Source organism: Narcine bancroftii, chromosome 10, assembly GCF_036971445.1.
Source record: "Narcine bancroftii isolate sNarBan1 chromosome 10, sNarBan1.hap1, whole genome shotgun sequence".
NCBI lineage: Eukaryota > Metazoa > Chordata > Chondrichthyes > Torpediniformes > Narcinidae > Narcine > Narcine bancroftii.
Genome location: NC_091478.1, coordinates 47,392,286 through 47,414,430, shown reverse-complemented (window position 1 = coordinate 47,414,430; position 22,145 = coordinate 47,392,286). Strand labels below are relative to the sequence as shown.

The 22,145-nt window shown below is 47.0% G+C and overlaps 1 protein-coding gene across 2 annotated transcripts in view; it reads right to left on the bottom strand.

Moving 5' to 3' along the window:
* hk1 (hexokinase 1) overlaps nt 1–22,145 on the bottom strand; it is a 107,293-nt gene that overhangs the window by 15,875 nt on the left and 69,273 nt on the right. For both annotated transcript variants that reach the window (XM_069900857.1, XM_069900858.1), the window contains exons 13-17: nt 12,981–13,076; nt 10,600–10,699; nt 5,560–5,743; nt 3,329–3,484; nt 2,433–2,666 (exon numbers count right to left, since the gene is read on the bottom strand). In XM_069900857.1, coding sequence (XP_069756958.1) covers nt 2,433–2,666; nt 3,329–3,484; nt 5,560–5,743; nt 10,600–10,699; nt 12,981–13,076 — 770 coding nt within the window. The remainder of the gene's footprint in view (nt 1–2,432; nt 2,667–3,328; nt 3,485–5,559; nt 5,744–10,599; nt 10,700–12,980; nt 13,077–22,145) is intronic.

The window sequence follows — 22,145 nt, the reverse complement described above, 5'->3', positions numbered from 1 at the left end:
GTATGGGGTTGGGTGTGAGGCGGGTGTGTGTGTGGTGGTGTGTGCGGGGGTGTGTTTGCGGGCGTGTGTGTGGGTGGATTAGGGTGTGGGGAGTGTGTGTTGATTGGTGTGTGTGTGTGTAATTGGGAGTATGTGAGTGGGTGGGTGTGTGGGGGTTGATGTGTGGGAGTTAATGTATAGGGTGGGTGTGGTGCATGGGGGTGGGTGTGGTGTGTGTGGGGTTGCGTGTGTGGGGAAGCCATGGGGGTGTGTGTGTGGATTGATGTGTGTATGATGTGAGTGGGTGGGTTTGAGTGGGTGGATTTTTGTTAGTGGGTGTGTGGGGGTTGATGTGTGGGGGTTGATGTGTGGGGGTTGATGTGTGGGGGTTGATGTGTGGGGGTTGATGTGTGGGGGTTGATGTGTGGGGGTTGATGTGTGGGGGTTGATGTGTGGGGGTTGATGTGTGGGGGTTGATGTGTGGGGGTTGATGTGTGGGTGTTGATGTGTGGGAGTTGATGTGTGGGAGTTGATGTGTGGGAGTTGATGTGAGGGAGTTGATGTGTGGGAGTTGATGTGTGGGAGTTGATGTGTGGGAGTTGATGTGTGGGAGTTGATGTGTGGGAGTTGATGTGTGGGAGTTGATGTGTGGGAGTTGATGTGTGGGAGTTAATGTATGAGGTTGGGTGTGAGGCGGGTGTGTGTGTGGTGGTGTGTGCGGGGGTGTGTTTGCGGGCGTGTGTGTGGGTGGATTAGGGTGTGGGGAGTGTGTGTTGATTGGTGTGTGTGTGTGTAATTGGGAATATGTGAGTGGGTGGGTGTGTGGGGGTTGATGTGTGGGAGTTAATGTATAGGGTGGGTTTGGTGCATGGGGGTGGGTGTGGTGTGTGTGGGGTTGTGTGTGTGGGGGTTGATGTGTGGGGGTTGATGTGTGGGGGTTGATGTGTGGGGGTTGATGTGTGGGGGTTGATGTGTGGGGGTTGATGTGTGGGGGTTGATGTGTGGGGGTTGATGTGTGGGGGTTGATGTGTGGGGGTTGATGTGTGGGGGTTGATGTGTGGGGGTTGATGTGTGGGAGTTGATGTGTGGGAGTTGATGTGTGGGAGGGTGTTTGTATACGAGAATGTGTGGGGGTTGATGCGTGGGAGTTGTTGATGTATGGGGGTGGGTGTGGGTGGGTTGTGTGTGGGGGAGTGCATGGGGGTGTGTGTGTGGGTGGATGTGTGTATGGAAGTATGTAAGTGGGTGGGTGTGTGGGGGTCGATCTGTGGGTGTTGATGTATGGGATGGGTGAGGGTGGGGATTTGTTGCATGTGTGTGGGTTGGGGTGTGTGGGTGGGCGTGTGTATGGGAGCATGCGAGTTGGTGGGTGTGTGGGGGATGATGTGTGGGAGTTGATGTGTAGGAGTTGATGTATGTGGGGGGGATGTGGTGTGTGGGAAGTGTGTTTGGTGGGGAGTGTGTGGGTGGGGAGTGTGTGTGGTTGAGGAGTGTGTGTGGTTGGGGTGTGTATGGGAATATTTGAGCTGGTGGGTTTTTGTGGCTGGGTGTGTGGGGGTTGATATGTGGTGGTTGATGTGTGGGAGTTGATATATGTGGGTGGGTGTGTGTAGGTGGGGATGTGTGTGTCGGGTGTGTATGGGGGTGTTTGTGTGGGGTTGTGTGGGTAGCGTGTGTGGGAAGTGTGTGTGAGTGGGTGGGTGGGTGTGTGTGTGGGAATGTGTATGTGGGTGGGTGTGTGGTGTATATGTGTGGAGGAATGAGTGTCTGGGTGTGTGCGTGTGAGTGTGGGTGTGATGTGTGCTGATGGTGGGTGTGTGGTCTGTGATGTTGGGGCATGTGCATGTGGTGTGTGTGTTTGGGGGTATGTGTGTGGAGATGTGTGTGTGTGTTTGGTGTTTGTGTGGGTGGGGGTGTGTGTGTGGATTTGTGTGGGTGTGTGTGGTGGAGGTGTGTGGGTTAGTGCATGTATGGGAGTATGTGAGTGGGTGATTGTGGGTGGGTGTGTGTGTGGTGTATGGGTGTGTAGGTGTTTGAGTGTGGGTGTGTGTGTGAGGTGGTGGTGGTGGGTGTGTGATCTGTAGTGTGTGAGTGTGGGTGTGTGGGTGGGTGTGTGGGTAGGTGTGTGGTTTGTGGGTGTGGGTGGGTATACACTGTGGTCCATAGAAACGCTGTTCCATCTGGTTGTTTATGTCCAGTCAGAGATCCTGAAACGTCAACTCATGGTTTGCATTGACACTGGTGCTGAGTGGACTTGAGCTGAGCTGTGCTGTATCGGGGCACAGATACACATTGACTCTCTGGGTTTGTGACTGAGGCACATTGATGAAGGAGCTGAAAGATGGTGACTACATCGACCAACAGTCTCCTCGCCTTGAACACTTCATGCCAACACATGGATGCTTAAAATGGACAATGAAGCTCCACCCACCAATTTCCAGCTGAAAACTTACTGTGGGTGCAGCTTGTAGAGAGTTCCATCAACCCCGACGGTGATCTCCAGGTGGTCCAAACCTCGGTTCTCCCTGATCTTGTCAACGACGGCAGCCATCCCTGCCCCACAGAGCTGGGCGGCTCTCTTGGACACAACACCGCACACCTCCTTAACAATGATACTGTCGTCACAAGTGCTGTCCAGGCCCAGATTCTGCAGGATGGCACGGACCTGGAGCAAGGCCAGGCGGTCACTGTATTTGCAGAGAGGAAGGGACAGAAGGGCACGTCAGCCTTGTATCTCAGCAGAGCCAAGCTCCAGCAATGAATGCCGTACACAAACGTGCCGGGAAACAGGTACTTGACAAAGTGCCCAGGCCTGAAACGTTGGCTCCCCTTTACTTCCTGTGGCTGCATGACCTGTTGGTTTCCTCCAGTACGTTTGTGCATTGCCCTCGACCTCAGCGTCTGCAGTCGTGCGAATGAATGAGAGTTCAACATCAAAAACATAAGCACCATCAACTGTGAATATTCATTATTTATTTTATTTTCTCTTCCTTTTAAATTTAGTATTTTCTTTTTGCAGAATCTTATGTTTAAATTGTGGATGGCGTGTTTTATAGAACTGGGACGCTGCAGCAATTAAGACTTACACGATACTCATATATATGACAATAAACTCTCATTCTTTCACAGTGGTGAGAGCCCTGTTACAGCCAGGTTCAAAGTTGGTGTTATCACATTCTACCCGTGACCTGCGTGGGTTTTCTCCGGGTGCTCTGGTTTCCACCCACATCCCAAAGACATGGGATTGGAGTTCACTGGTCACTTGGGAGGCAAGGGCTCGTGGGTCGGAACTATATCTCTCAATTTAGAAAATTGAAAGGATGGAATCCAGCGTGAAAAGGCCCCGTACCTTTCTATCTGAGAAAGAAATTTTGTTTCAAAGATGCTTCTTGTCTTTAGCCTCTCCGAGATTTGTCCTCTGAACAGGAATCCGCGTCGGGTGAAGTCAATTACTACATTCCGCACAATCTCACCCAGGTACATTCCACTGATCATTTTCTCATACCTGAGAAGGACAGGGACAGAATTAACTTTCAACTGATGGATAAGATGGATATTAAAAGGTGAAAACCTTGTGTTTTTTAGTCTTAGTTAATTTTGTGCCTATCTCTTTAAGAGAACAATTGTTACCCAGTAGTGTTACCCAGGCTAACTGCTTGCCAACAAGATGTGAAGGAAACGTGAGCACGAGAAATTCTTTGAATTTTTGTATCTCTTTAAGTTTTGTATCTTTATCTTCCTTTTGTATGTTTATAAATCTTTCTATTATATAGTAAATGCTTTATTATTCATCATTATGAAGACTTATTGCAGAGTTATGCAAAATGTTCATCTGTTCTATCAACAAATTAAAACTACATAAAGTAACAGCCATGGAGTTTGATTTAGATTAAAGAGAATGAAATTTAGGATATCGCAGCTCACACTTTGGAAGATGATACTTTGAAATTAGGATATATTAGAATAAGGAAAGTGTTGTCTACACCAAGCTGGGGGGTGTTGTGGACAGTGGGGGAGATGGCAGCAGAACCCAGATGAGATGGAAAATTGGGCGGAACTTTAGCAGACGGAACTTAATCCTGACAGATGCAAAGTGACGCAATTTGGGAAGTCAAACAGAAGTAGGACCCCTACACCGTAGATGGTGGCATCTTAAGGAATGTTAGATGGAGAGATCTGGGGGGGGGTCGTCTATAGTTCTTTGAATGTGGCCACACAGCTCGACAGGGCAGTGGGAAAGGCCCGTCCCCTGCTTCCCTCAATAGAACTGGGCACAAGCACAGGGGCTGGAGTGCAGTTTTGGTCGCCACACTACAGGATGGATGACGTTGGACTGGAGAGTGCGCACAGGTGATTCAGAGGTGCCTGAATTGGAGGTCGTTAGTGGTGGAGATCAAATATACAGAGTTCATTGTCCCTGGAATGAAGGAGGCTGAGTATAGACAAGTGGATCTTTACTCCAAACCTCTTGCAAACAAGACGACATAGGTTCAAGGGGAGAGGAAGGAGTTTTTAAAGGGGAAAGTTTGTTTTAACCTTAGAGAGCGTTTGGTATCTGGAATTCACTGCCAGGTGGTTGTGGAGTCAGATCTAACCACTATATTTAGGAAATATTTGGACAAGCCTTTCAAAAGGAAAGGCACAGAAAGATACTGATAGTGCAAACAAACGGGATTAGTGCAGATGGGTTAAAAGGTCAGCATAGACATGATGGGCCAAAGGACCTGCTTCTCTATCATACTATGACCCTAACTGCTGCATTAAAATGAACTAATTAATGCAATTTTGTAATTGAAATTTAAAAATTTGTTCTGTGTCCATGCAGAAATGCACGAGGCTTATCTTATCAGTACTCATGGCTGAATAAAGGCATCGAAACACAGTTTCTAGTGGATAATGCCTTACAGTTGCTAACCTCAAACACTGCAGGATTTCCAGAATATTAAATAATTGCAGCTCACCTACCAGAAACATGTACAGGCCAACAAATTCATACTGTCTAACGACTGCATCGCCCAATTCAGATTTTGACAGGAATACTTTTGGGTCACTCTGAAGCCTGAGGTACATTTGGCACATCACCTGCGAATCTCCAGGTGCACCATCGAGATCATGCTGTCGGGGTGCATCTCTGAGCATACATGGACTGTTATGCCCAGGGCTGCAAGAGGGCCAGAGAGTAGGTGAATGTGGCTCAGACCATCGCACAAGCCTCCCTCCCTTCCTCTCCACTGACTCCACCTACACTTCCCTCCGCCTTGGAAAAGCTGCCAATATATTAAAAAAAACTCACCCCACCCAGTCACACTACACTCTTGTTCGAAAGATACTTTGAAATTAGGATATATTAGAAAGATAATGCCACCAGATACAAGGACAGTTTCTTTCCTGCTGTTATCAGACTCCTAAACAAGCCTCACACAAGTATCATAATGTCATCTTTGCTCTATTCTAATTAACCTCTCCTTACAATTCTGCACTGTGTTTGTAACAGCTGTGCTATGTATGGGTTAGATGTCTGGACTGCTCATTGTGACCATACACCTGAAGTTATATAATATCTGCATGATATCAACCTACTTTTGTTTCCCTTGGTTTAATGATAGATCATCCACCGCTTCATCATACTGCGTCTTGATATCATCTAGGCATCCATTGTCACCGAAGGCTCCCCACTCCATGTTGACGCACATGAGCCCCTCGTCTCCCTCCACTGTCTCAACGTTTCTTGCCTCTTCCATGTAGCAGGTATTGCTCCCAGTCCCTGAACACAGATGTCCAATTAACAGAGCCAGAACATCAAAAATTCAGTTTCAAAATCGGATAAAATAAATGAGAGCCCAGGGTTCAGCGAACGCAGAAGCATTTTGACAACAGAGAAGCAAATGCAAACTTGGTGGCATTCAACGCAAAGCTGATGTGTTTAAGCCACAACATGGAAATATATCAGCACCTCTACTTTATGAGGGGATCTGATGTGCCATCGGATCCTCTGTTAAACTCCTACCAGTGCATTGTGACTGGTTGCATCACAGCCTGGTTTAGGAATTCGGCTGCCCAGGGATGGTGAAGGCTGCCAGGTCCATCAGACTCGACCTCCCATCCACTGAATGCATCTATGTGGGAGCTGGCTCAAGAAGGCAGCCAACGTCAGCAAGGATTCCCCCATCACCCTGGTCACAACCTCTTCTCACTGTTCCCTTCCAGCAGAAGGTACAGAAGCCTCAGGGTTGGCACCGGAACGGTTGTTAGCGAGGGGTGGAGGGGGTGGCTACCTGCCTCCAGGCGCTGCCGCAGTCGAACTCCCCTGCCCCTGTGACGTCACTTGGGCGTTGCACTCATTACAATGCAACATCGCTTCTGACGTCACAAGCCCAAGTATTTTCCCTTTCCTATTTCTGTTTGTACTTAATTTCAGTTTACTTGGAGAACAGGTAAGTTTTAATATTAACAATATATTTTAATGATAAAAGTTTTGTGCTGAAAGCTTGGCCTGTGGGTGGGTGCGTCACCATGCATGATTGGGGAGGGCGATGCCGGCGAATGACCCCACCCCTCTTGACAGCGACGAGGAGGAGCCTGAAGTCCAGCCACTCTGTTCAAGCACCGTTTGCTTCCAACAGCCATCAAACCCTTGAAGCTCCCCTTGTTACATTAATCATGTACTGGACTGCTCCGACACTCCCAAAAGGACTACCCGCACTATTGTTAAATCACTTTTGTTTGCACTAGGATGCCGTGAATATTTACTAGCTATTATTTCATATTTATTGCCTCTTTTTAATTCAAGAATACGATTGTCGCTGCTTTTTAAAGTTGTTTTTGTGGTTACCTTTCTTAAGACAAAATACAGTAAAATCCCCATTATCCAGCGCCTACAGGGATCACAGATGCCGGATAGGCAACATTTTCCGGTTGCCTGAGATTCACTCTTCCAAGGTGCAGAACGGCTGCGTTCCTCCAGCATTTCTGTGTTTCTACTACAATCACAGACTTTCACTCAGCCAGCACCTTCTCCCCAGAGGATACCAGTTTAAGGTGAGTGGAGAAAAGATTAGGGAAGATGTCAGGGGGAAGTGTTTTCACTCAGAGTGTGGTGGGGGCCCAGAATACATTGCCGGGGGTGATAGTGGAGGCAGGGACATTTAAAAGACTCTTAGGTAAGCACAGGTATGTAAGAAAAATAGAGGGTTATGGGTGTGAAGTAGGGAAAAATGAGATTGTTCTGGAGAGGTTTAGGTCGGCACAACATCGGGGCTGAAGGGTTTGTACTGGGCTGCAATGTTCCATGTTGGTCCTGCCCCTGAAGTTGCCCCAAGCGCTTAAAGCTGGCTCAAGCAATGTTCCTCTGATGCTTCTTTCTTGCCCCATGATGAAGCCACATCAAGGCTCCCATGCCCTGAATACCCCTCTAATTTCTCAGTTTTTCTACCCTTGAAGCTCTAATATCTATCCTCTCATCAGCACCCCCCTCAACTATTGGATCATTGTCCTCAATCTTAGTAGAACAACCTCAGACTGTTACCCCCCCCCCCGAATCCTAGATCACCCCCACTCCTGATTAACTTCCCAAGCCCCTCGGCCCACTGCTGATCCTTGCAGGACAGAATCGGTCATGCACCTCCCCATGGCAACACGCTCCTTTATCTCCCATAAAACGCCGGACCCAGTCTTAATCGCAGCTCTTTCAAACTGGAGAAGGTCCCCGCTCCCTTTAAAGTGGAGCTCTGTTGAAATCACAGCAGGGAGAAGCATTAGAGTGCATTAGGTTTCACTTGGGTGCATTAGAGTTTTCAGGTTCGTCTGTCTCAGTGTTGATGCATGTTGAGGAACATTGGCCAGATCATTGGGACTGGGGCTCTTCACGGCAAGGACTCAATTTAAAGACCTAAAGCAGATTTTCCTGAACATGCAGACGAAACGTTGAACTCAACTCGATGTAACGAGACCTTCAGACGTACTCCAAGGTTCAGCTCTCTGAGTGCAGCGATGTACTTAACAAGGCAGCGGTGCTTTTGGAAAATATGAACCATTGAAAACGTGTGCAGTGCAGGAGGCTCTGAGGCCTGTCCTCAACCAGCACCACTTCTTCATTCTATCATGGGCTGCGATGTCACCGGCAGGGTGTACCGGCACGGGACTTGGTGGCTTGCTCGCGAGTTCAGGCAACTCGGTGTTGCAATGCACAAGCATGCTGGACAAGCAGGATCCAAAGGGAGTAAAGGGTAGCCAATGTCGTGGGCCTGGGGCTTTCATGAGGAGCAAGAGAACAATCAGGTGAGGGAAGGGGAGGAGGAGAAAGGGAGGAGTACGGGATAACAGATGCCTGAATAAAAAGATGGGAGGAGGGGGAGAAGAAGAGGAGTGGGGGAAGGATGGAGGGGGGGTGCGGTTTGCTTGTACTTGATGAAGGGGCAGGCCCAAAATGTTAGTAGCCCTTTAATTCCTGTGGATGCTGTGTGATCTGCTGAGTTTTCTCCAGTGCCTTTGTGTGTCGCACTTGACCCTGGCCCTGCAGATTTAACTAAATGGTATTGTTCGGGCTCGAAGCCGGGTTTATACAGGTCGAGGGAGAGATGGGAGTTGGACTTGGGCAAACAGTCAATGACGAGTGATGGCAAGACATGTGTCAGGACAGTGTGACAGGGGTCGTCAACGCCAGGTACAGGATGGTGCATTACAATCTCTTTCACAGCTGTACCTCATACCACAAAAATTACACAAATCATAGCCTAAAATTTCAAAAATGTTCTTCAGGTGTGGAGATTGGAACTTTTGTCCACTCCACCTGGCTCCTTCTGGAAGGACCTGGAGGACATTCTGAAAAAAAATTACAATAGCAATCGGTCCCAGCAGGGAAACAAAAGTGACCAAAAAAAGTGGTACATGATGCAGGCAACGTTCTTTTTTTAGTTTAGTTTTTAAGTTTTTTACCATTAGCCTTTGTTATTTTTCCCGAGGGTCGATGACCCCACCGGAATTTGTATCTGTACAATTTAATTGACTGTTTTTTTTCCAGTCAGGAAAGGGTTGGGGTGGGGGGGTGGGTGTGGGGATAAATCCAGATTCTGTATATTGTATAGGAAGCTTATACTGTTTGTTTGAATTTTGCAAGTCTATGAAAATCAAAACTAAAATATATAAAAAAACTACATTGTTTTTTTTTAAATCAGAATTCAGTATTTTCATGATCACTGCAGATTCATTTAATTGCTTGAATTTAAATTCTGCATTTAGATTCAAACACATCTCACGTTCACTAGACCTGGCACTGAATTCCTGTTCCATTACACTGCCCAACTCGACGTGACTTCTGCACACAGCAGGCTTTACTGTTTTAACTTGTGTGAACTTTGAGGAGGTCAGTTTTTGATTCTGTCTTTTCAACAGGTCGTTCAGCAAAGGTTTGCGGGGCTTTGCAATGATTAACTGGGTGAAACACTGAGCGGGGTGTGCCGTTGTCAGACAAGGCACCTGTGCAAGGTGGAAAATAATTGAGCCTAGGCGTGTCTGACAGAGGATTCAGTTTACATTCCTCCTCATAAAAATGAATGACCAAAATTCTACAAATAACTGTACAAACACAATTAACCATTCTTGCCTTGCATCAAGCAAACCTCCAACCTTAAGAAATCTTAGCATTTAACCCATGGATTTAGACGTTAACTCTAAGCTATCAACAGTTAAAGTCCACAGATGCAGGGAATCTGAAATAAAAACTGGGAATGCTGGAAACACTCAATAGGTGAGGCAGCATTGCCGGAGGGAGAAACAGAATTAACGTTTTAGCTTCTCTGGATGCTGTGTGACCTGCTGAGTTTCTCCAGCACATTTGTATTGGGAAGGGCTGTCACGTGGCAGCACTGCCCCCCTACCTAGTCAGAGGACACATCAGCTGCCAATCAAGGTTTAGTTCCACCCCACCCACCTATATTGCTGTTGATCCATGTAAATTACCTGGACTGGGCTGTTGAAATCAGATTAACCCTCCTGACACTGAGTCATTGTTTCCTGCTAATGACTTAGGCTGGACCCTCCAGCACGATAAAGGTGCCATGTGTTCTTTGCTCTTTCTCTTTGCCAGCTTGTTTCACTCCAGGACTAGAAATGTGGAAGGGTGCTGGAGAAACTGTTGGCAAGATGTGTTAAAAGGGTTGGGAGTGTTTAATTAGTGTCCCTTGTAGCAAAGAGCTATGCCTGCACTGAGTCAAGGGGTGGTGGGGCATTGTAGTGATTTTTCCTTGATCATTGTATGTACCAGTTTGTTGTGTGAGAGAGAGTGTGTGTGTGTGTGTGTGTGTGTGTGTGTGTGTGTGTTGTATCAGTTACCATTTCCCACACTTCCCTCTGTAAATAAAATCCTTCTCCATCAAAACTGTGTCCAGAGTCCTTGCCTTTGAGAGGAACGAAACCTGTTTCCTCACTCACAGCAACATTTCAGGATGATATCCTGTCATTGGTACATTCCTGGAACTTTAACTCTGCTTTTCTCCCTCCATAGATGCAGCTGGATCTGCTGGGCATTTACAGTTTTTATTGTACTTCTGAGCTACTATCGTGCACTGTCTCCAAAGGAGCAAAAAGCAGTGGGTGTCGGAAGGTTTCCAACTCTTCACTCACCGACAATCATCCCAACTTCACAGTGTGGATCCTCATATGCACAGGTCATCATTGTCCCAACTGTGTCATTCACAATTGACACAATGTCGAGCTCAAACTCCTAGATGGAAAAATGATAAGAATTGCAGTCATTTAGAGACCAGGGAAGGTTGCCTGGGTGTTGCATGTTGTCCCTTACAGAGACACATGGTTCACCTGTTTCAAACATTCAAAACACATTTCCTGCTGTAACCTTTGGCAAAATTCAAACAAAAAAACTGCCCAGTCAAGAAATCTGTCAGAAATTAATTTTTTAAAGCCATGATATTAATCTATATTTGTTCTGATATTTTCCAGGTTTAGTTAAATATACATTTCATAGATGCTTTTAAGGGGAGCATAAATACAGGTATACAAACGTATGTATATGGGTACATACATGCATAGGTATGACAACAGCTTTGTATACAGAGCCGTTGTCATACCCACACTCCTGTTCGGCTCCGAATCATGGGTCCTTTACCGGCATCACCTATCACCTACGGCTCCTAGAACGCTTCCACCAGCATTGTCTCCACTTCATCCTCAACATTCATTGGAGCGACTTCATCACCAACATCGAAGTACTCGAGATGGCAGAGGCCGACAGCATCGAATTCACGCTACTGAAGATCCAACTGCGCTGGGTAGGTGACGTCTCCAGAATGGAGGACCATCGCCTTCCCAAGATCGTATTATATGGTGAGCTCTCCACTGGCCACCGAGACAGAGGTGCACCAAAGAAGAGGTACAAGGACTGCCTAAAGAAAGCTCTTGGTGCCTGCCACATTGATCACCGCCAGTGGGCTGATATCGCCTTAAACTGTGCATCTTGGCGCCTCACAGTTCGGTGGGCTGTAACCTCCTTTGAAGACCGCAGAGCCCACCTCACTGTCAAAAGACAAAGGAGAAAAAACCCAACACCCAACCCCAACCCACCAATTTTCCCTTGCAACCGCTGCAACCGTGTCTGCCTGTCCCGCATCGGACTTGTCAGCCACAAACAAGCCTGCAGCTGACGTGGACATTACCCCTCCATAAATCTTCGTCTGCGAAGCCAAGCCAAAGAAGAAGACATGCATAGGGATTTGGGGCGGTAGGTTGGCGCAGCGGTTAGCGCAACACTGTTACAGCACCAGTGATCAGGAAGGGAGTTTGAATCCCGTGCTGTCTGCAAGGAGTTTGTATGTTCTCCCTGTGTCTGCGTGGGTTTTCCCCAGGGGTTCTGGTTTCCTCGCATCGTTAAAAACATACTGGAGGGTTGTTGGTCAATTGGGTGTAATTGGGTGGCATGGGCTCGTGGCCAAAAAGGGCCTGTTACCGTGCTGAATGTCCACCTTTGAGAAAATTTAAACACACACGTATATACATACATATATACACAAGCGCGCACACCTACACACACCCAGGCCTAGGCGCATGCACGCGTGCGCACACCTACACACACACACACACAGAGGCATAGACACACAAACACACACACGGACACAGATACACACACGCACAGACACACACAAACACAGACACATACATGAGCACAGACACACAGGCAAACACACATACACACACAGAAATATACACACAAGCACAGACACACACACAAGCACAGACACACACACAAGCACAGACACACACACAAGCACAGACACACACACAAGCACAGACACACACACACAAGCACAGATATACACAAACATACACGCACACACACACAGAGAAACACATACACACAAACACAGACTGACACAAACACATAGACACACAAACACACACGCAAGCAGACACACACAGACACAAACACAGAAACACGCACATAGACACACACACATATATACTGTACAAACAGATGCATACATACATATTTATACACACACATAGATACAAATACATATTTAAACATAGTTATGAGGGAGAAAGTCGGTGGCCCTGGATGAGAAGAGATGGGATGAGAGTTGGAGGAGAAGCTGCTTTGATTTGAACCATTTATTATGAGGTATGGAGAGAGAGATTCGAATCCAACTTGCAAAAATGGTCAAAATGTTCCAGTATTATGTTGGATCCCCTCAAACAAAAAAATCCCACAATAGGTAACGAGATTAATCACACCACCTCAGCAATAATTACTTTAACATAACAGGCAAATCAAATTAAAAATGTAAATAAAAAATTACAGAATCAAAAATAACCGTGGCTTTCTGACAGGAATCTAGCATGACAGAGCTTTCTTTGATGGATATTCCACCTCATTCTACATGTGATAATGCCAGTGATTTGCTTCTGCTCTTGAACACCAACAGCATAACATTCATTCATGAATATGTGTCAATTAACGAAAGAGGATGGATTGGAATTTGTTTGCTTACATCTCTTCTTTTAATAGCATCCCTTAGCATTGTGACAACATCCTCCCCCTCACAATCCGTGGCCTTAAAGCCTTTCGTCCATTTAAGAAGAATACCCTGAAAAGGAATAAAACCACTGTAATGGAGGATTAAAACCATGTACCCAGATACTTTTTGCTTATGACGACACTGGGTCCACACGCAGGTCACCTTACTTTCAGAACTAGCAGATGTAATTAAACTCAGCCATGGGGACTTATCTGAAGATACACTTTGAAATGGAATTCCACTGTGAGGCCCAGGGAAAGCAGTTGTCAAATGCAACACTCTGAAATTGACGAATTGGTCACAACCTGTCTTGCTCGAGAAGTTTTAATAAGTCTTTGTATCTACGAGATAAACCAGGAAATTATAACATCCTGGTTCCATAATAATTAATCTTCTAAATTGTAGAATGTAATGTTCAGTTTTGATTTTGACTGACAAATATTAGAAGGAGTAGGCGCATGATTGATTGTTTTTGGGGTATATAAGCCTGTGGTCCTGCTGCTGAAGTTTAGACTCTCCGAGGGGTGGGAACACCCCTTGTCAAGAAGGAAGAACAGCCAGAGTCCAAGCAACGTCCCAGTCGGGGGAGGTGGAGAAGCTGCTACCGGCGCCCTGACAACCTACTACAAGTGTGCAGTTGTAGCCTCGCTTCGGCAGTTGGGACCAGCCCAAGCGTTGATAAGTATAGTTGGGAAGGGCTTGCATATTGTAGTGTGAAATCAGCTTTTGAATTAGTAATAAACATTTGTATAAACTGAACTGCTCTCGGTGTGTGTGTCTATTTTCTTTCGGTAGCTCAAACACTGTGACCAATCTAAAATGAACAAAATGAGAGGTATAAGTTTACCCAAGACAATTGGCGCAGCGAGCAGGGTTGGTCTCAAGATGTTCCGCCGAAAGAAAGAGGTGAGCCCTGAGCAGTTTTTGATTCCGGGATGGACTTCCAAAGATGATGGGTTTGGCATGCTGGCTAATACCCTGTCTTTGTTGGGACCACCCATCAGTTGGGATGAAAGGTTAGAACCCTTAAGTGTGCCTCTGGGAGAGCGGGTTGCCACTCTCCTTCGAGAAAGTAAATTTCCTGATAAAAAGGGAACGCTGACGAATGGTGTTTGGTTGCTGGCCACAGCATTACGCCACTCCGTTCAGCGTGAAGCAGAATTAATTCAAAGAGAAGTAGAATCTCAGTGCAAAAGAAAGCAATTAGAGGAGGAGCTAGAAGTCCTGCGACAATGCTGTTCCATGATGAGCGAGATTGTTCGCACCAGTCAGGACAGAGCCAAAGAATGGGAAGATAAGCATGTCCAAATGATTTGCCGTAATATTAAACTCCGGCAGCAGCTCTGTGCAGATAAGGAAAGGCATGGAGTAGAACCCGATCCATATCGTTTTCATGCCATGATAAGGAATGGTAACGATCCTGATGTAATTGAGGATTGGGATGGAAATATCTGGAATGACAATGGTAATAATGCAGATACTCCTCAGCATGTGTCTAACATACTACCCTCTCCATCTGCTGTTCACGCCCGCCCTATAAGGCAGCAGATTTCCCAAACAGACAGAAGGGGGGATGATGTAAGGGTAGAGATGGAAGGGATAGATACCCCGGTTTCCCATGTGGACCCAGGGGAAAATACCCAAACCCCTGCTTATGCTCTATGGCCTACTCCCTCTGTTGGATGGCCTCCACCTCCTCCCCTAGACTGGGTGGAGGACCCTGTGAGTCAAAGTGGGAACAGGGGTCGGAAGGAGTCAATGATCCGTGATTTCTCTGTAAAAGAGCTGGCTGCCATTGGAGATCGATTTAGGCAAAAAGCAGGGGAACATCATCCCCAGCTGCTGAGTCCTCCTGGCCCAGCTGTGCTTTCTGCTCCCACTGCTGCTTCTATCGAGCTGGCTTCTCCTGCTCCAGTTACTCATGATGAGGTAAAACAATGGGTTAAACAGGCTCTTAAAGATAACAATAGCATGTGGTCCTGGAAGCCCCCGAACCCTTCTGAAGCCTCAAGGTGTGGGCAGGATTCCCGTGTCTACTCCATCGAGACACGGCGCACACACGGGGATCCGCGGCCCTACATACCGTTAACAATCCACTGGGGTGGGGGTAATGATCGCCAATACTTGGCTTTGGTCGACACTGGTGCAGAACACTCGGTGATTCCTGGTAATCCCGACCTCTGGACTGGACCGGCCTTTCAAATAGAGGGGTTGGGAGGAGCGGTCACCCAGGCAAAGGAAATAAAAGTCTGTGCCATGGTGGGTGATAGCCCTTCCCCTGTCTGGTTACATGCCCTGGTGGCTGCTACTGACGAGTGTATCCTGGGTATTAATATGTTGGCCGGTATGGCCCTTAATACTAGCCAAGGGGGATTTGAATTTGGAATTCGAACTATTACAAAAAAACTAGTAGTGGGTCAGGTTAAGTGGGATCCTGTGATGGTGCCAGCCCCCATGAAACCAGTGTGCATTCCACAATATCGTCTCCCTGGGGGGCAGGAAGAGATTACTGCCACCATCGATGCTCTGCAAGAAGAAGGGGTAGTGAGGCCCGCAACGTCGCCCTTTAATAGCCCTGTTTGGCCGGTCCAGAAGCCAGATGGCTCCTGGAGAATGACAGTTGATTATCGTTTTTTGAACAAACATGCCCCACCACTTGCTTCAGCAGTTCCGGACATTGTCACCCTTACTGAAAACATTGCTACTGGGAACTCAGGAACATGGTATGCTGTCATTGATCTCGCTAACGCCTTCTTCAGTATTCTTATAGCTGAGGATTCACAGGATCAGTTCGCCTTTACCTGGAAGGGGCGCCAGTATACCTTCACCCACCTTCCAGTATCGCCTTCCCTCTCAATTCACCATTATATTGATGATGTGGCCTCCTGGAGCCTCTGGCAGAAACAAGAGGGTCGCCGAGTCCCACTGGGATTCTGGTCACGTACCATGTCCGAGGCTGCCACTCGTTATTCTGTTTTTGAACAACAGTTACTAGCCTGTTACTGGGCCCTGCTAGAGACTGAAAGAATGACAGGTGATGCAGATGTTCAATTGCGACCTGCACTTCCTATAATGAATTGGGTCCTGGCTAATGATGCTAATCTAAAGATCCGGCGGGCTCAGCAGTCTTCTATTGTTAAATGGAAGTGGTATATTCAGAGTCGTGCGACCAGAGGGCCTGAAGGGGTGGGCCGCGTACACGAACAGGTGGCTTACCATCCCAGGTCAGGAACTCACTTATCGGAGGAGGGGGATGGTGGCTCCAGTCAGTATGCTGAGTTGAAGGCAGTCACTTTACCACTAGATCCCCATGATCACCCTCTTCGCCTGTTTACTGATTCCTGGGCTTTGGCTAATGGACTTGTGGTATGGATGCCTGATTTGCAAAAGAACAACTGGATGATACATGACCGCCCAGTATGGGGCAAAGAGTTGTGGCAGCTGTTGTGGGATGCTTCCCACCATCGTGAGATAACCGTTTATCACGTTGATGCCCATACCAATATGGCGACTAACATGGCTCAACATAATGCAGTAGCAGATCAGCTTGCCACTATCAGCTGTGCTGATACCGTCCCCCTGGCTCGATGGGCACATGAACAGAGTGGTCATTTGGGGGAGAAGGGATCAGCTATGTGGTCCCGTACACATGCTTTATCCGTCCATCAGGATGATGTCCGCATGGTCGTACGTACATGCCCAGAATGTCAGCTTGTGAAGTTCCATACCATTCCACCTGGTCCACATGGCCGAATAAAACGGGGTGCTCACTCAGCTGCGGTCTGGCAAATTGATTACATAGGCCCCATGCTAGACTGTATGGGTAAATATTACATCCTAGTAATGGTTGACACCTTTTCGGGCCTGGTTTTTACTTTTCCCACCAAGACGGCTGACCAAGCTAGCACTATCCAAGGACTAAACCATTTGATTTATCGTTATGATGTTCCAGAGGAGATTCACTCTGATAATGGCTCGCACTTCTCCAGGAAAGCAATCTGTGATTGGGCAAATGACAACGGTATTTTATGGGTCCACCATATTCCTTATTACCCGCAGGCTGCCGGGTTAGTTGAACAAATGAACGGCTTACTGAAGGAACAAATTCGTTTGGAAACATCACTGGGGACCCAGAAGGGATGGTGCCATGTGCTGCAGCAGGCAGTCGACAATTTGAATCATCACCCTTTAAAAGGAGGTATACCTTTCCACCGACTTCTTCACGCTCCTGAATTACAGCCTATTCCAGAGGAATAACAGTCATTGCCCCCCATCCCCGAACTAGAGAATGTTGGACAAAAGGTATGGGTGGCACCACCAGGTAGTGGCCCTCCTGTAAAAGGGGAAATAGTGACACCTGCCCAGGGTAACACTCAGTGGGTAGCTATTGAGGGACAGGATGATTTAGTCTGTTTAAACACTGAACGCTTATGGTATCGTGAGTGACATGTGTCAGGCTTCTTTGTTCCAGGTTCTCCATTTTACACTCCTGGTGATCTGGCTTAACAGCTGCTTTGATGCCAGCAATTGGATTTGTAATGTCGAGGACGTTCCAAGGGAGTTACCCGTGGGAAACACAGTCCGATGCATTACACCAAGGAAGTCCTCGGTCACCAGCCTCAAGTGCAGCTTATATAAATATGTTATTGTTCAGCATGTTTCAAAATCTGTTCGTGAGCTCCAATACCTGGGTATTGTGGCCAACAAGGATAATTTGAGCCTTGGTTGGAATCCTTTCTCATGGCTAACTGCTACATTTGGGGGGGGTGGGCCACACTATCCTCCGTTGGTGGCTCGCGTCATTGCTTATCTTTGTAACTGTTGTTTTGATTTCTCTTTTTTCGCTCCCTCTGTACTCAAATACTGGTTAGGCCTCGCAAATGACAGATTGTGACCAAGGGGTGGGATGTAATGGAGGATTAAAACCATGTACCCAGATGCTTTTTGCTTATGTGGAACTGACGACACTGGGTCCACACGCAGGTCACCTTACTTTCAGAACTAGCAGATGTAATTAAACTCAGCCATGGGGACTTATCTGAAGATACACTTTGAAATGGAATTCCACTGTGAGGCCCAGGGAATGCAGTTGTCAAATGCAACACTCTGAAATTGACGAATTGGTCACAACCTGTCTTGCTCGAGAAGTTTTAATAAGTCTTTGTATCTACGAGATAAACCAGGAAATTATAACATCCTGGTTCCATAATAATTAATCTTCTAAATTGTAGAATGTAATGTTCAGTTTTGATTTTGACTGACAAATATTAGAAGGAGTAGGCACATGATTAATTGTTTTTGGGGTATATAAGCCTGTGGTCCTGCTGCTGAAGTTTAGACTCTCCGAGGGGTGGGAACACCCCTTGTCAAGAAGGAAGAACAGCCAGAGTCCAAGCAACGTCCCAGTCGGGGGAGGTGGAGAAGCTGCTACCGGCGCCCTGACAACCTACTACAAGTGTGCAGTTGTAGCCTCGCTTCGGCAGTTGGGACCAGCCCAAGCGTTGATAAGTATAGTTGGGAAGGGCTTGCATATTGTAGTGTGAAATCAGCTTTTGAATTAGTAATAAACATTTGTATAAACTGAACTGCTCTCGGTGTGTGTGTCTATTTTCTTTCGGTAGCTCAAACACTGTGACCAATCTAAAATGAACAAAATGAGAGGTATAAGTTTACCCAAGACAACCACGAAGTATAATTTCACAGCTAACATGGAATATCCCTTAAAATGAAAAACACTGCAGGAGAAAATGTGTTGTGTCAGGGCATTGCTGTTGGATGAACAGGGGGCCAGGGGACAAAACCTTTGGTTGGGCCAAACAAGCTTCCTGTCATGTTCCAAAAACATATCAGCTTAGTAGGTTAATTGGTCGCTTGGGTATGTTTGTGCGGCATGGGCTGAAGGGCCCTGCTGTATCTCTGAATTACAATTAAATCTCTCCTCCCCTCACTTCTCTTTTTACTCTTCTACCCTCCCATCCTGTTATTCTGTGCTCCTCCCCCTGCCCTTTCCTCTCCCCCACCCCCATCCACCGCTTTATTCATGTGTATGCCTGCTTTGCATAGACAGAGACAGATAAATGCCAGCTGCGCAGGGTGTGCAGGTCATTGCAGACTACAAAGTGAGGGTGAACACTGTAGATGTCTGTGAAGCTTCATTAACCGATGAATTGAACACCTTCTATACCTGCTTTGAGAAGAAGAACCAAACAGTGCCAACTAGAATCCCGGAAAAGGCTGAGGACCCTGTGATATCTGTCTGTGAGGGCAACATCAGAACATCATTCAAGAAGGTGAACCCTTCCAAGGTGTCAGACCCTGACAATGTACCTGGCAGGGTACTGAAAATCTTTGTCAACCAACTAGCTGGAGTGTTCATGGACATTTTCAACCTCTCATTGCTGCAGTCAGAAGTTCTCACCTGCTTCAAAAGGGTATCAATCATCCCGGCGCCCAAGAAGAGTAGTGTGGGCTGTCTCAATGATTACAGCCCAGGAGCAATCACTTCTACTGGGATGAAATGCTTTGAGAGGTTGGTCATGGTCAGAATTAACATGTACCTAAGCAAAGATCTGGATTCACTGCAGTTCACCTATCGTCACAATCGCTCCACAGCAGATGCAATATTGCTGGCTCTCCATTCAGCTCTGGATCACTTTGAAAACAGCAAGTCATACATACAGCTGCTCTTCATCGATTCCAGCTCGGCCTTCAATACCATTATTCCCTCAGTGCTGGTCAAGAAGCTACAAACTCTAGGCCTCTGTACCCCCCTCCCCCCCGCCTGCAACTGGATCCTTGGCTTTCTCATCGGAAGACCATAGTCAGTACAAATTGGAAACAATGTCTCCTCCTCACTGATCATCAACACAGGCGCACCCCAAGGATGTGCACTTAGCCCTCTACTCATTATACACCCATGACTGTGTGGCCAGGAGCAATTCCAATGCTATCTCCAAATGACACCACAGTTGTCGGCAGAATCACAAAGGGCAATGAGGAAGCTACAGGAGGGAGATGGATCAGCTCGTTGAATAGTGTAACAACAACAACCTTGCGCTCAACATCAGCAAAACCAAGGAGATGATTGTGGACTTCAGGAGGAAGTCAGGGGAACATGACCCAGTCCCTCATCGAGGGCTCAGTAGTGGAGAAGATCAAGAACTTCAAATTCCTGGGTGTTAACATCTTCAAGGATCTGTCCTGGAACCTCCATGTTGATGCAATCACAAAGAAAACTCACCAGTGGCTATACTTTGTGAGGTGTTTGAGGAGATTTGGGATGTCACCAAAGTTTCTTGTAAACGTCTACAGATGTACCGTGGAGAGCATTCTGACTGGTTACATCACTGCCTGGTATGGAGGCGCCAACTCTCAAAGACCCCACCCAGGCCAAGGCCTTTTCACTCTGCTACCATCAAGGAAAAGTGCAGAAGCCAAAAGGCAAGCACTCAGCGGCACAAGGACAGCTTCTTCCCCGCTGCCATCAGATTCCTGAATAATCAATGAACTAAAGACACTGCCTTACTTTTCGTGCACTATTTTATTTTGTTTCTTTATAGTAATCTTGAAAGATGGTAATAACATGAATATTTGCTCTATGATGTTGCTGCAAAACACCAAATTTCACGACTTGTTCATGACAATAAATCCTGATTCTGATTCTGACCTGACAAAGGACTCAGGCCCTAATCATTGGTTACCTGCTATTACACACAATGTGTGACCTGCTGAGTTTCTCCAGCACATTTGTTCATTGAGTTCAACTATAACATCTGAAGAGTTTCTTGTTCAACTTAAAATTGAATGGACCAGGGTAAAAATAAGGAAAGTTATTTATTCTCTCCCGTGGTTAAGGTTTGATGGTGAACCCCAAAAGATATGCTAGTTGGTTGTAGCTGGGGTGTCCCAATGGCTATTCTGGCCACTCCAGATTTCTGTCTTGGTCTTGGTCCACTGAACTGAGAAGTCCACATCTTGAACTGTATCCAAGACCAAGGCTTGCTCCAGGGGGTCGTGGGCCAAACACTGGCGTTGGGTAAGGTGTTGATGAAAAGGGTGAAGCTCAAAGAAGTCATGGGGCTGGGGCGGAGTTGGAGAACATCACGAGTGGTGCCTGGACTGGGTCCATAACCAGAGAAGTGGGTAGAATGTCACTGAGCTGGAAACGACGTAGAAAAGATTCACCAGGACAGAGGGCTCGAGCGACAAGGAGGATGGGACTTCTTCGCCTGGTGTGCAGGAGGCTGAGGGGTGATCTCATCAATTCATGAGGGACATAGAGGAGGTTAAGTCATAGTCGTTTCCTTGGGTGAGGGGTTAGGGGTACGTCCTATGTAGATTAAAATCCATTTAATGTGGGGGGGGGGGGAAGCTTAAAGGGGAGCTGTGGGCCAACTTATTCCTCCCTCACACACATGGTGGTGGGTATATGGAACGAGCTGCCAGTGGGCAAGCACAATTAGTGGAGTGGTTAGTGCAACGCTCTCACAGCACCAGCGACCCTAGTTCAGATCTGGCGCTGTCTGAAAGGAGCTTGTACATTCTTCCGGTGGGGTTTCATCTGGGCGCAACAGGTTCCTCCCGGCCTTCAAAAAACATTTGGTACTTGCTGGTTAATTGGTGTATTTGGAGGGCCCGGGCTTGTGGGTTGGAAGACCCTGTTACTGTCCTGTATGTCTACATTTAAATTTAGGAAGTGGTAAAGGTGTGAACAGTTACGGCACTGAGATATTTGATCAGGTGCATGGATAGGAAAGGTTTAGAGGAAGACAAGCTCAACATTAGCTCAGGTAAGTCATTCTGCATGGGGTTTATAGGCTGCAGAGCAGAGGATGTAGATCAAGAACCCCCCCACTCCCCACCCCCTGTCAAGAGCCTCGGGGGTTTACAGGATTGGTGGGCAGGGAGGGGATGGATTGGGATAAGATCCTCGAATGGGGGTGGGGGGGGGGGTGTGAGTCAGTATCACAACAGCAAGGAGGCTTGAAGAATGAAAAGCAATGGACAGGATTTATCTTGGTTTGGTCCCAACATGGAACTGTATTACAATTTCCATCTAGTCCCATTTTGGGGTTGGGGAATCTCAGGATTACTTGATCTACTTTCCCCCACAATAATCCAAAAGGGACGTGAAATGGG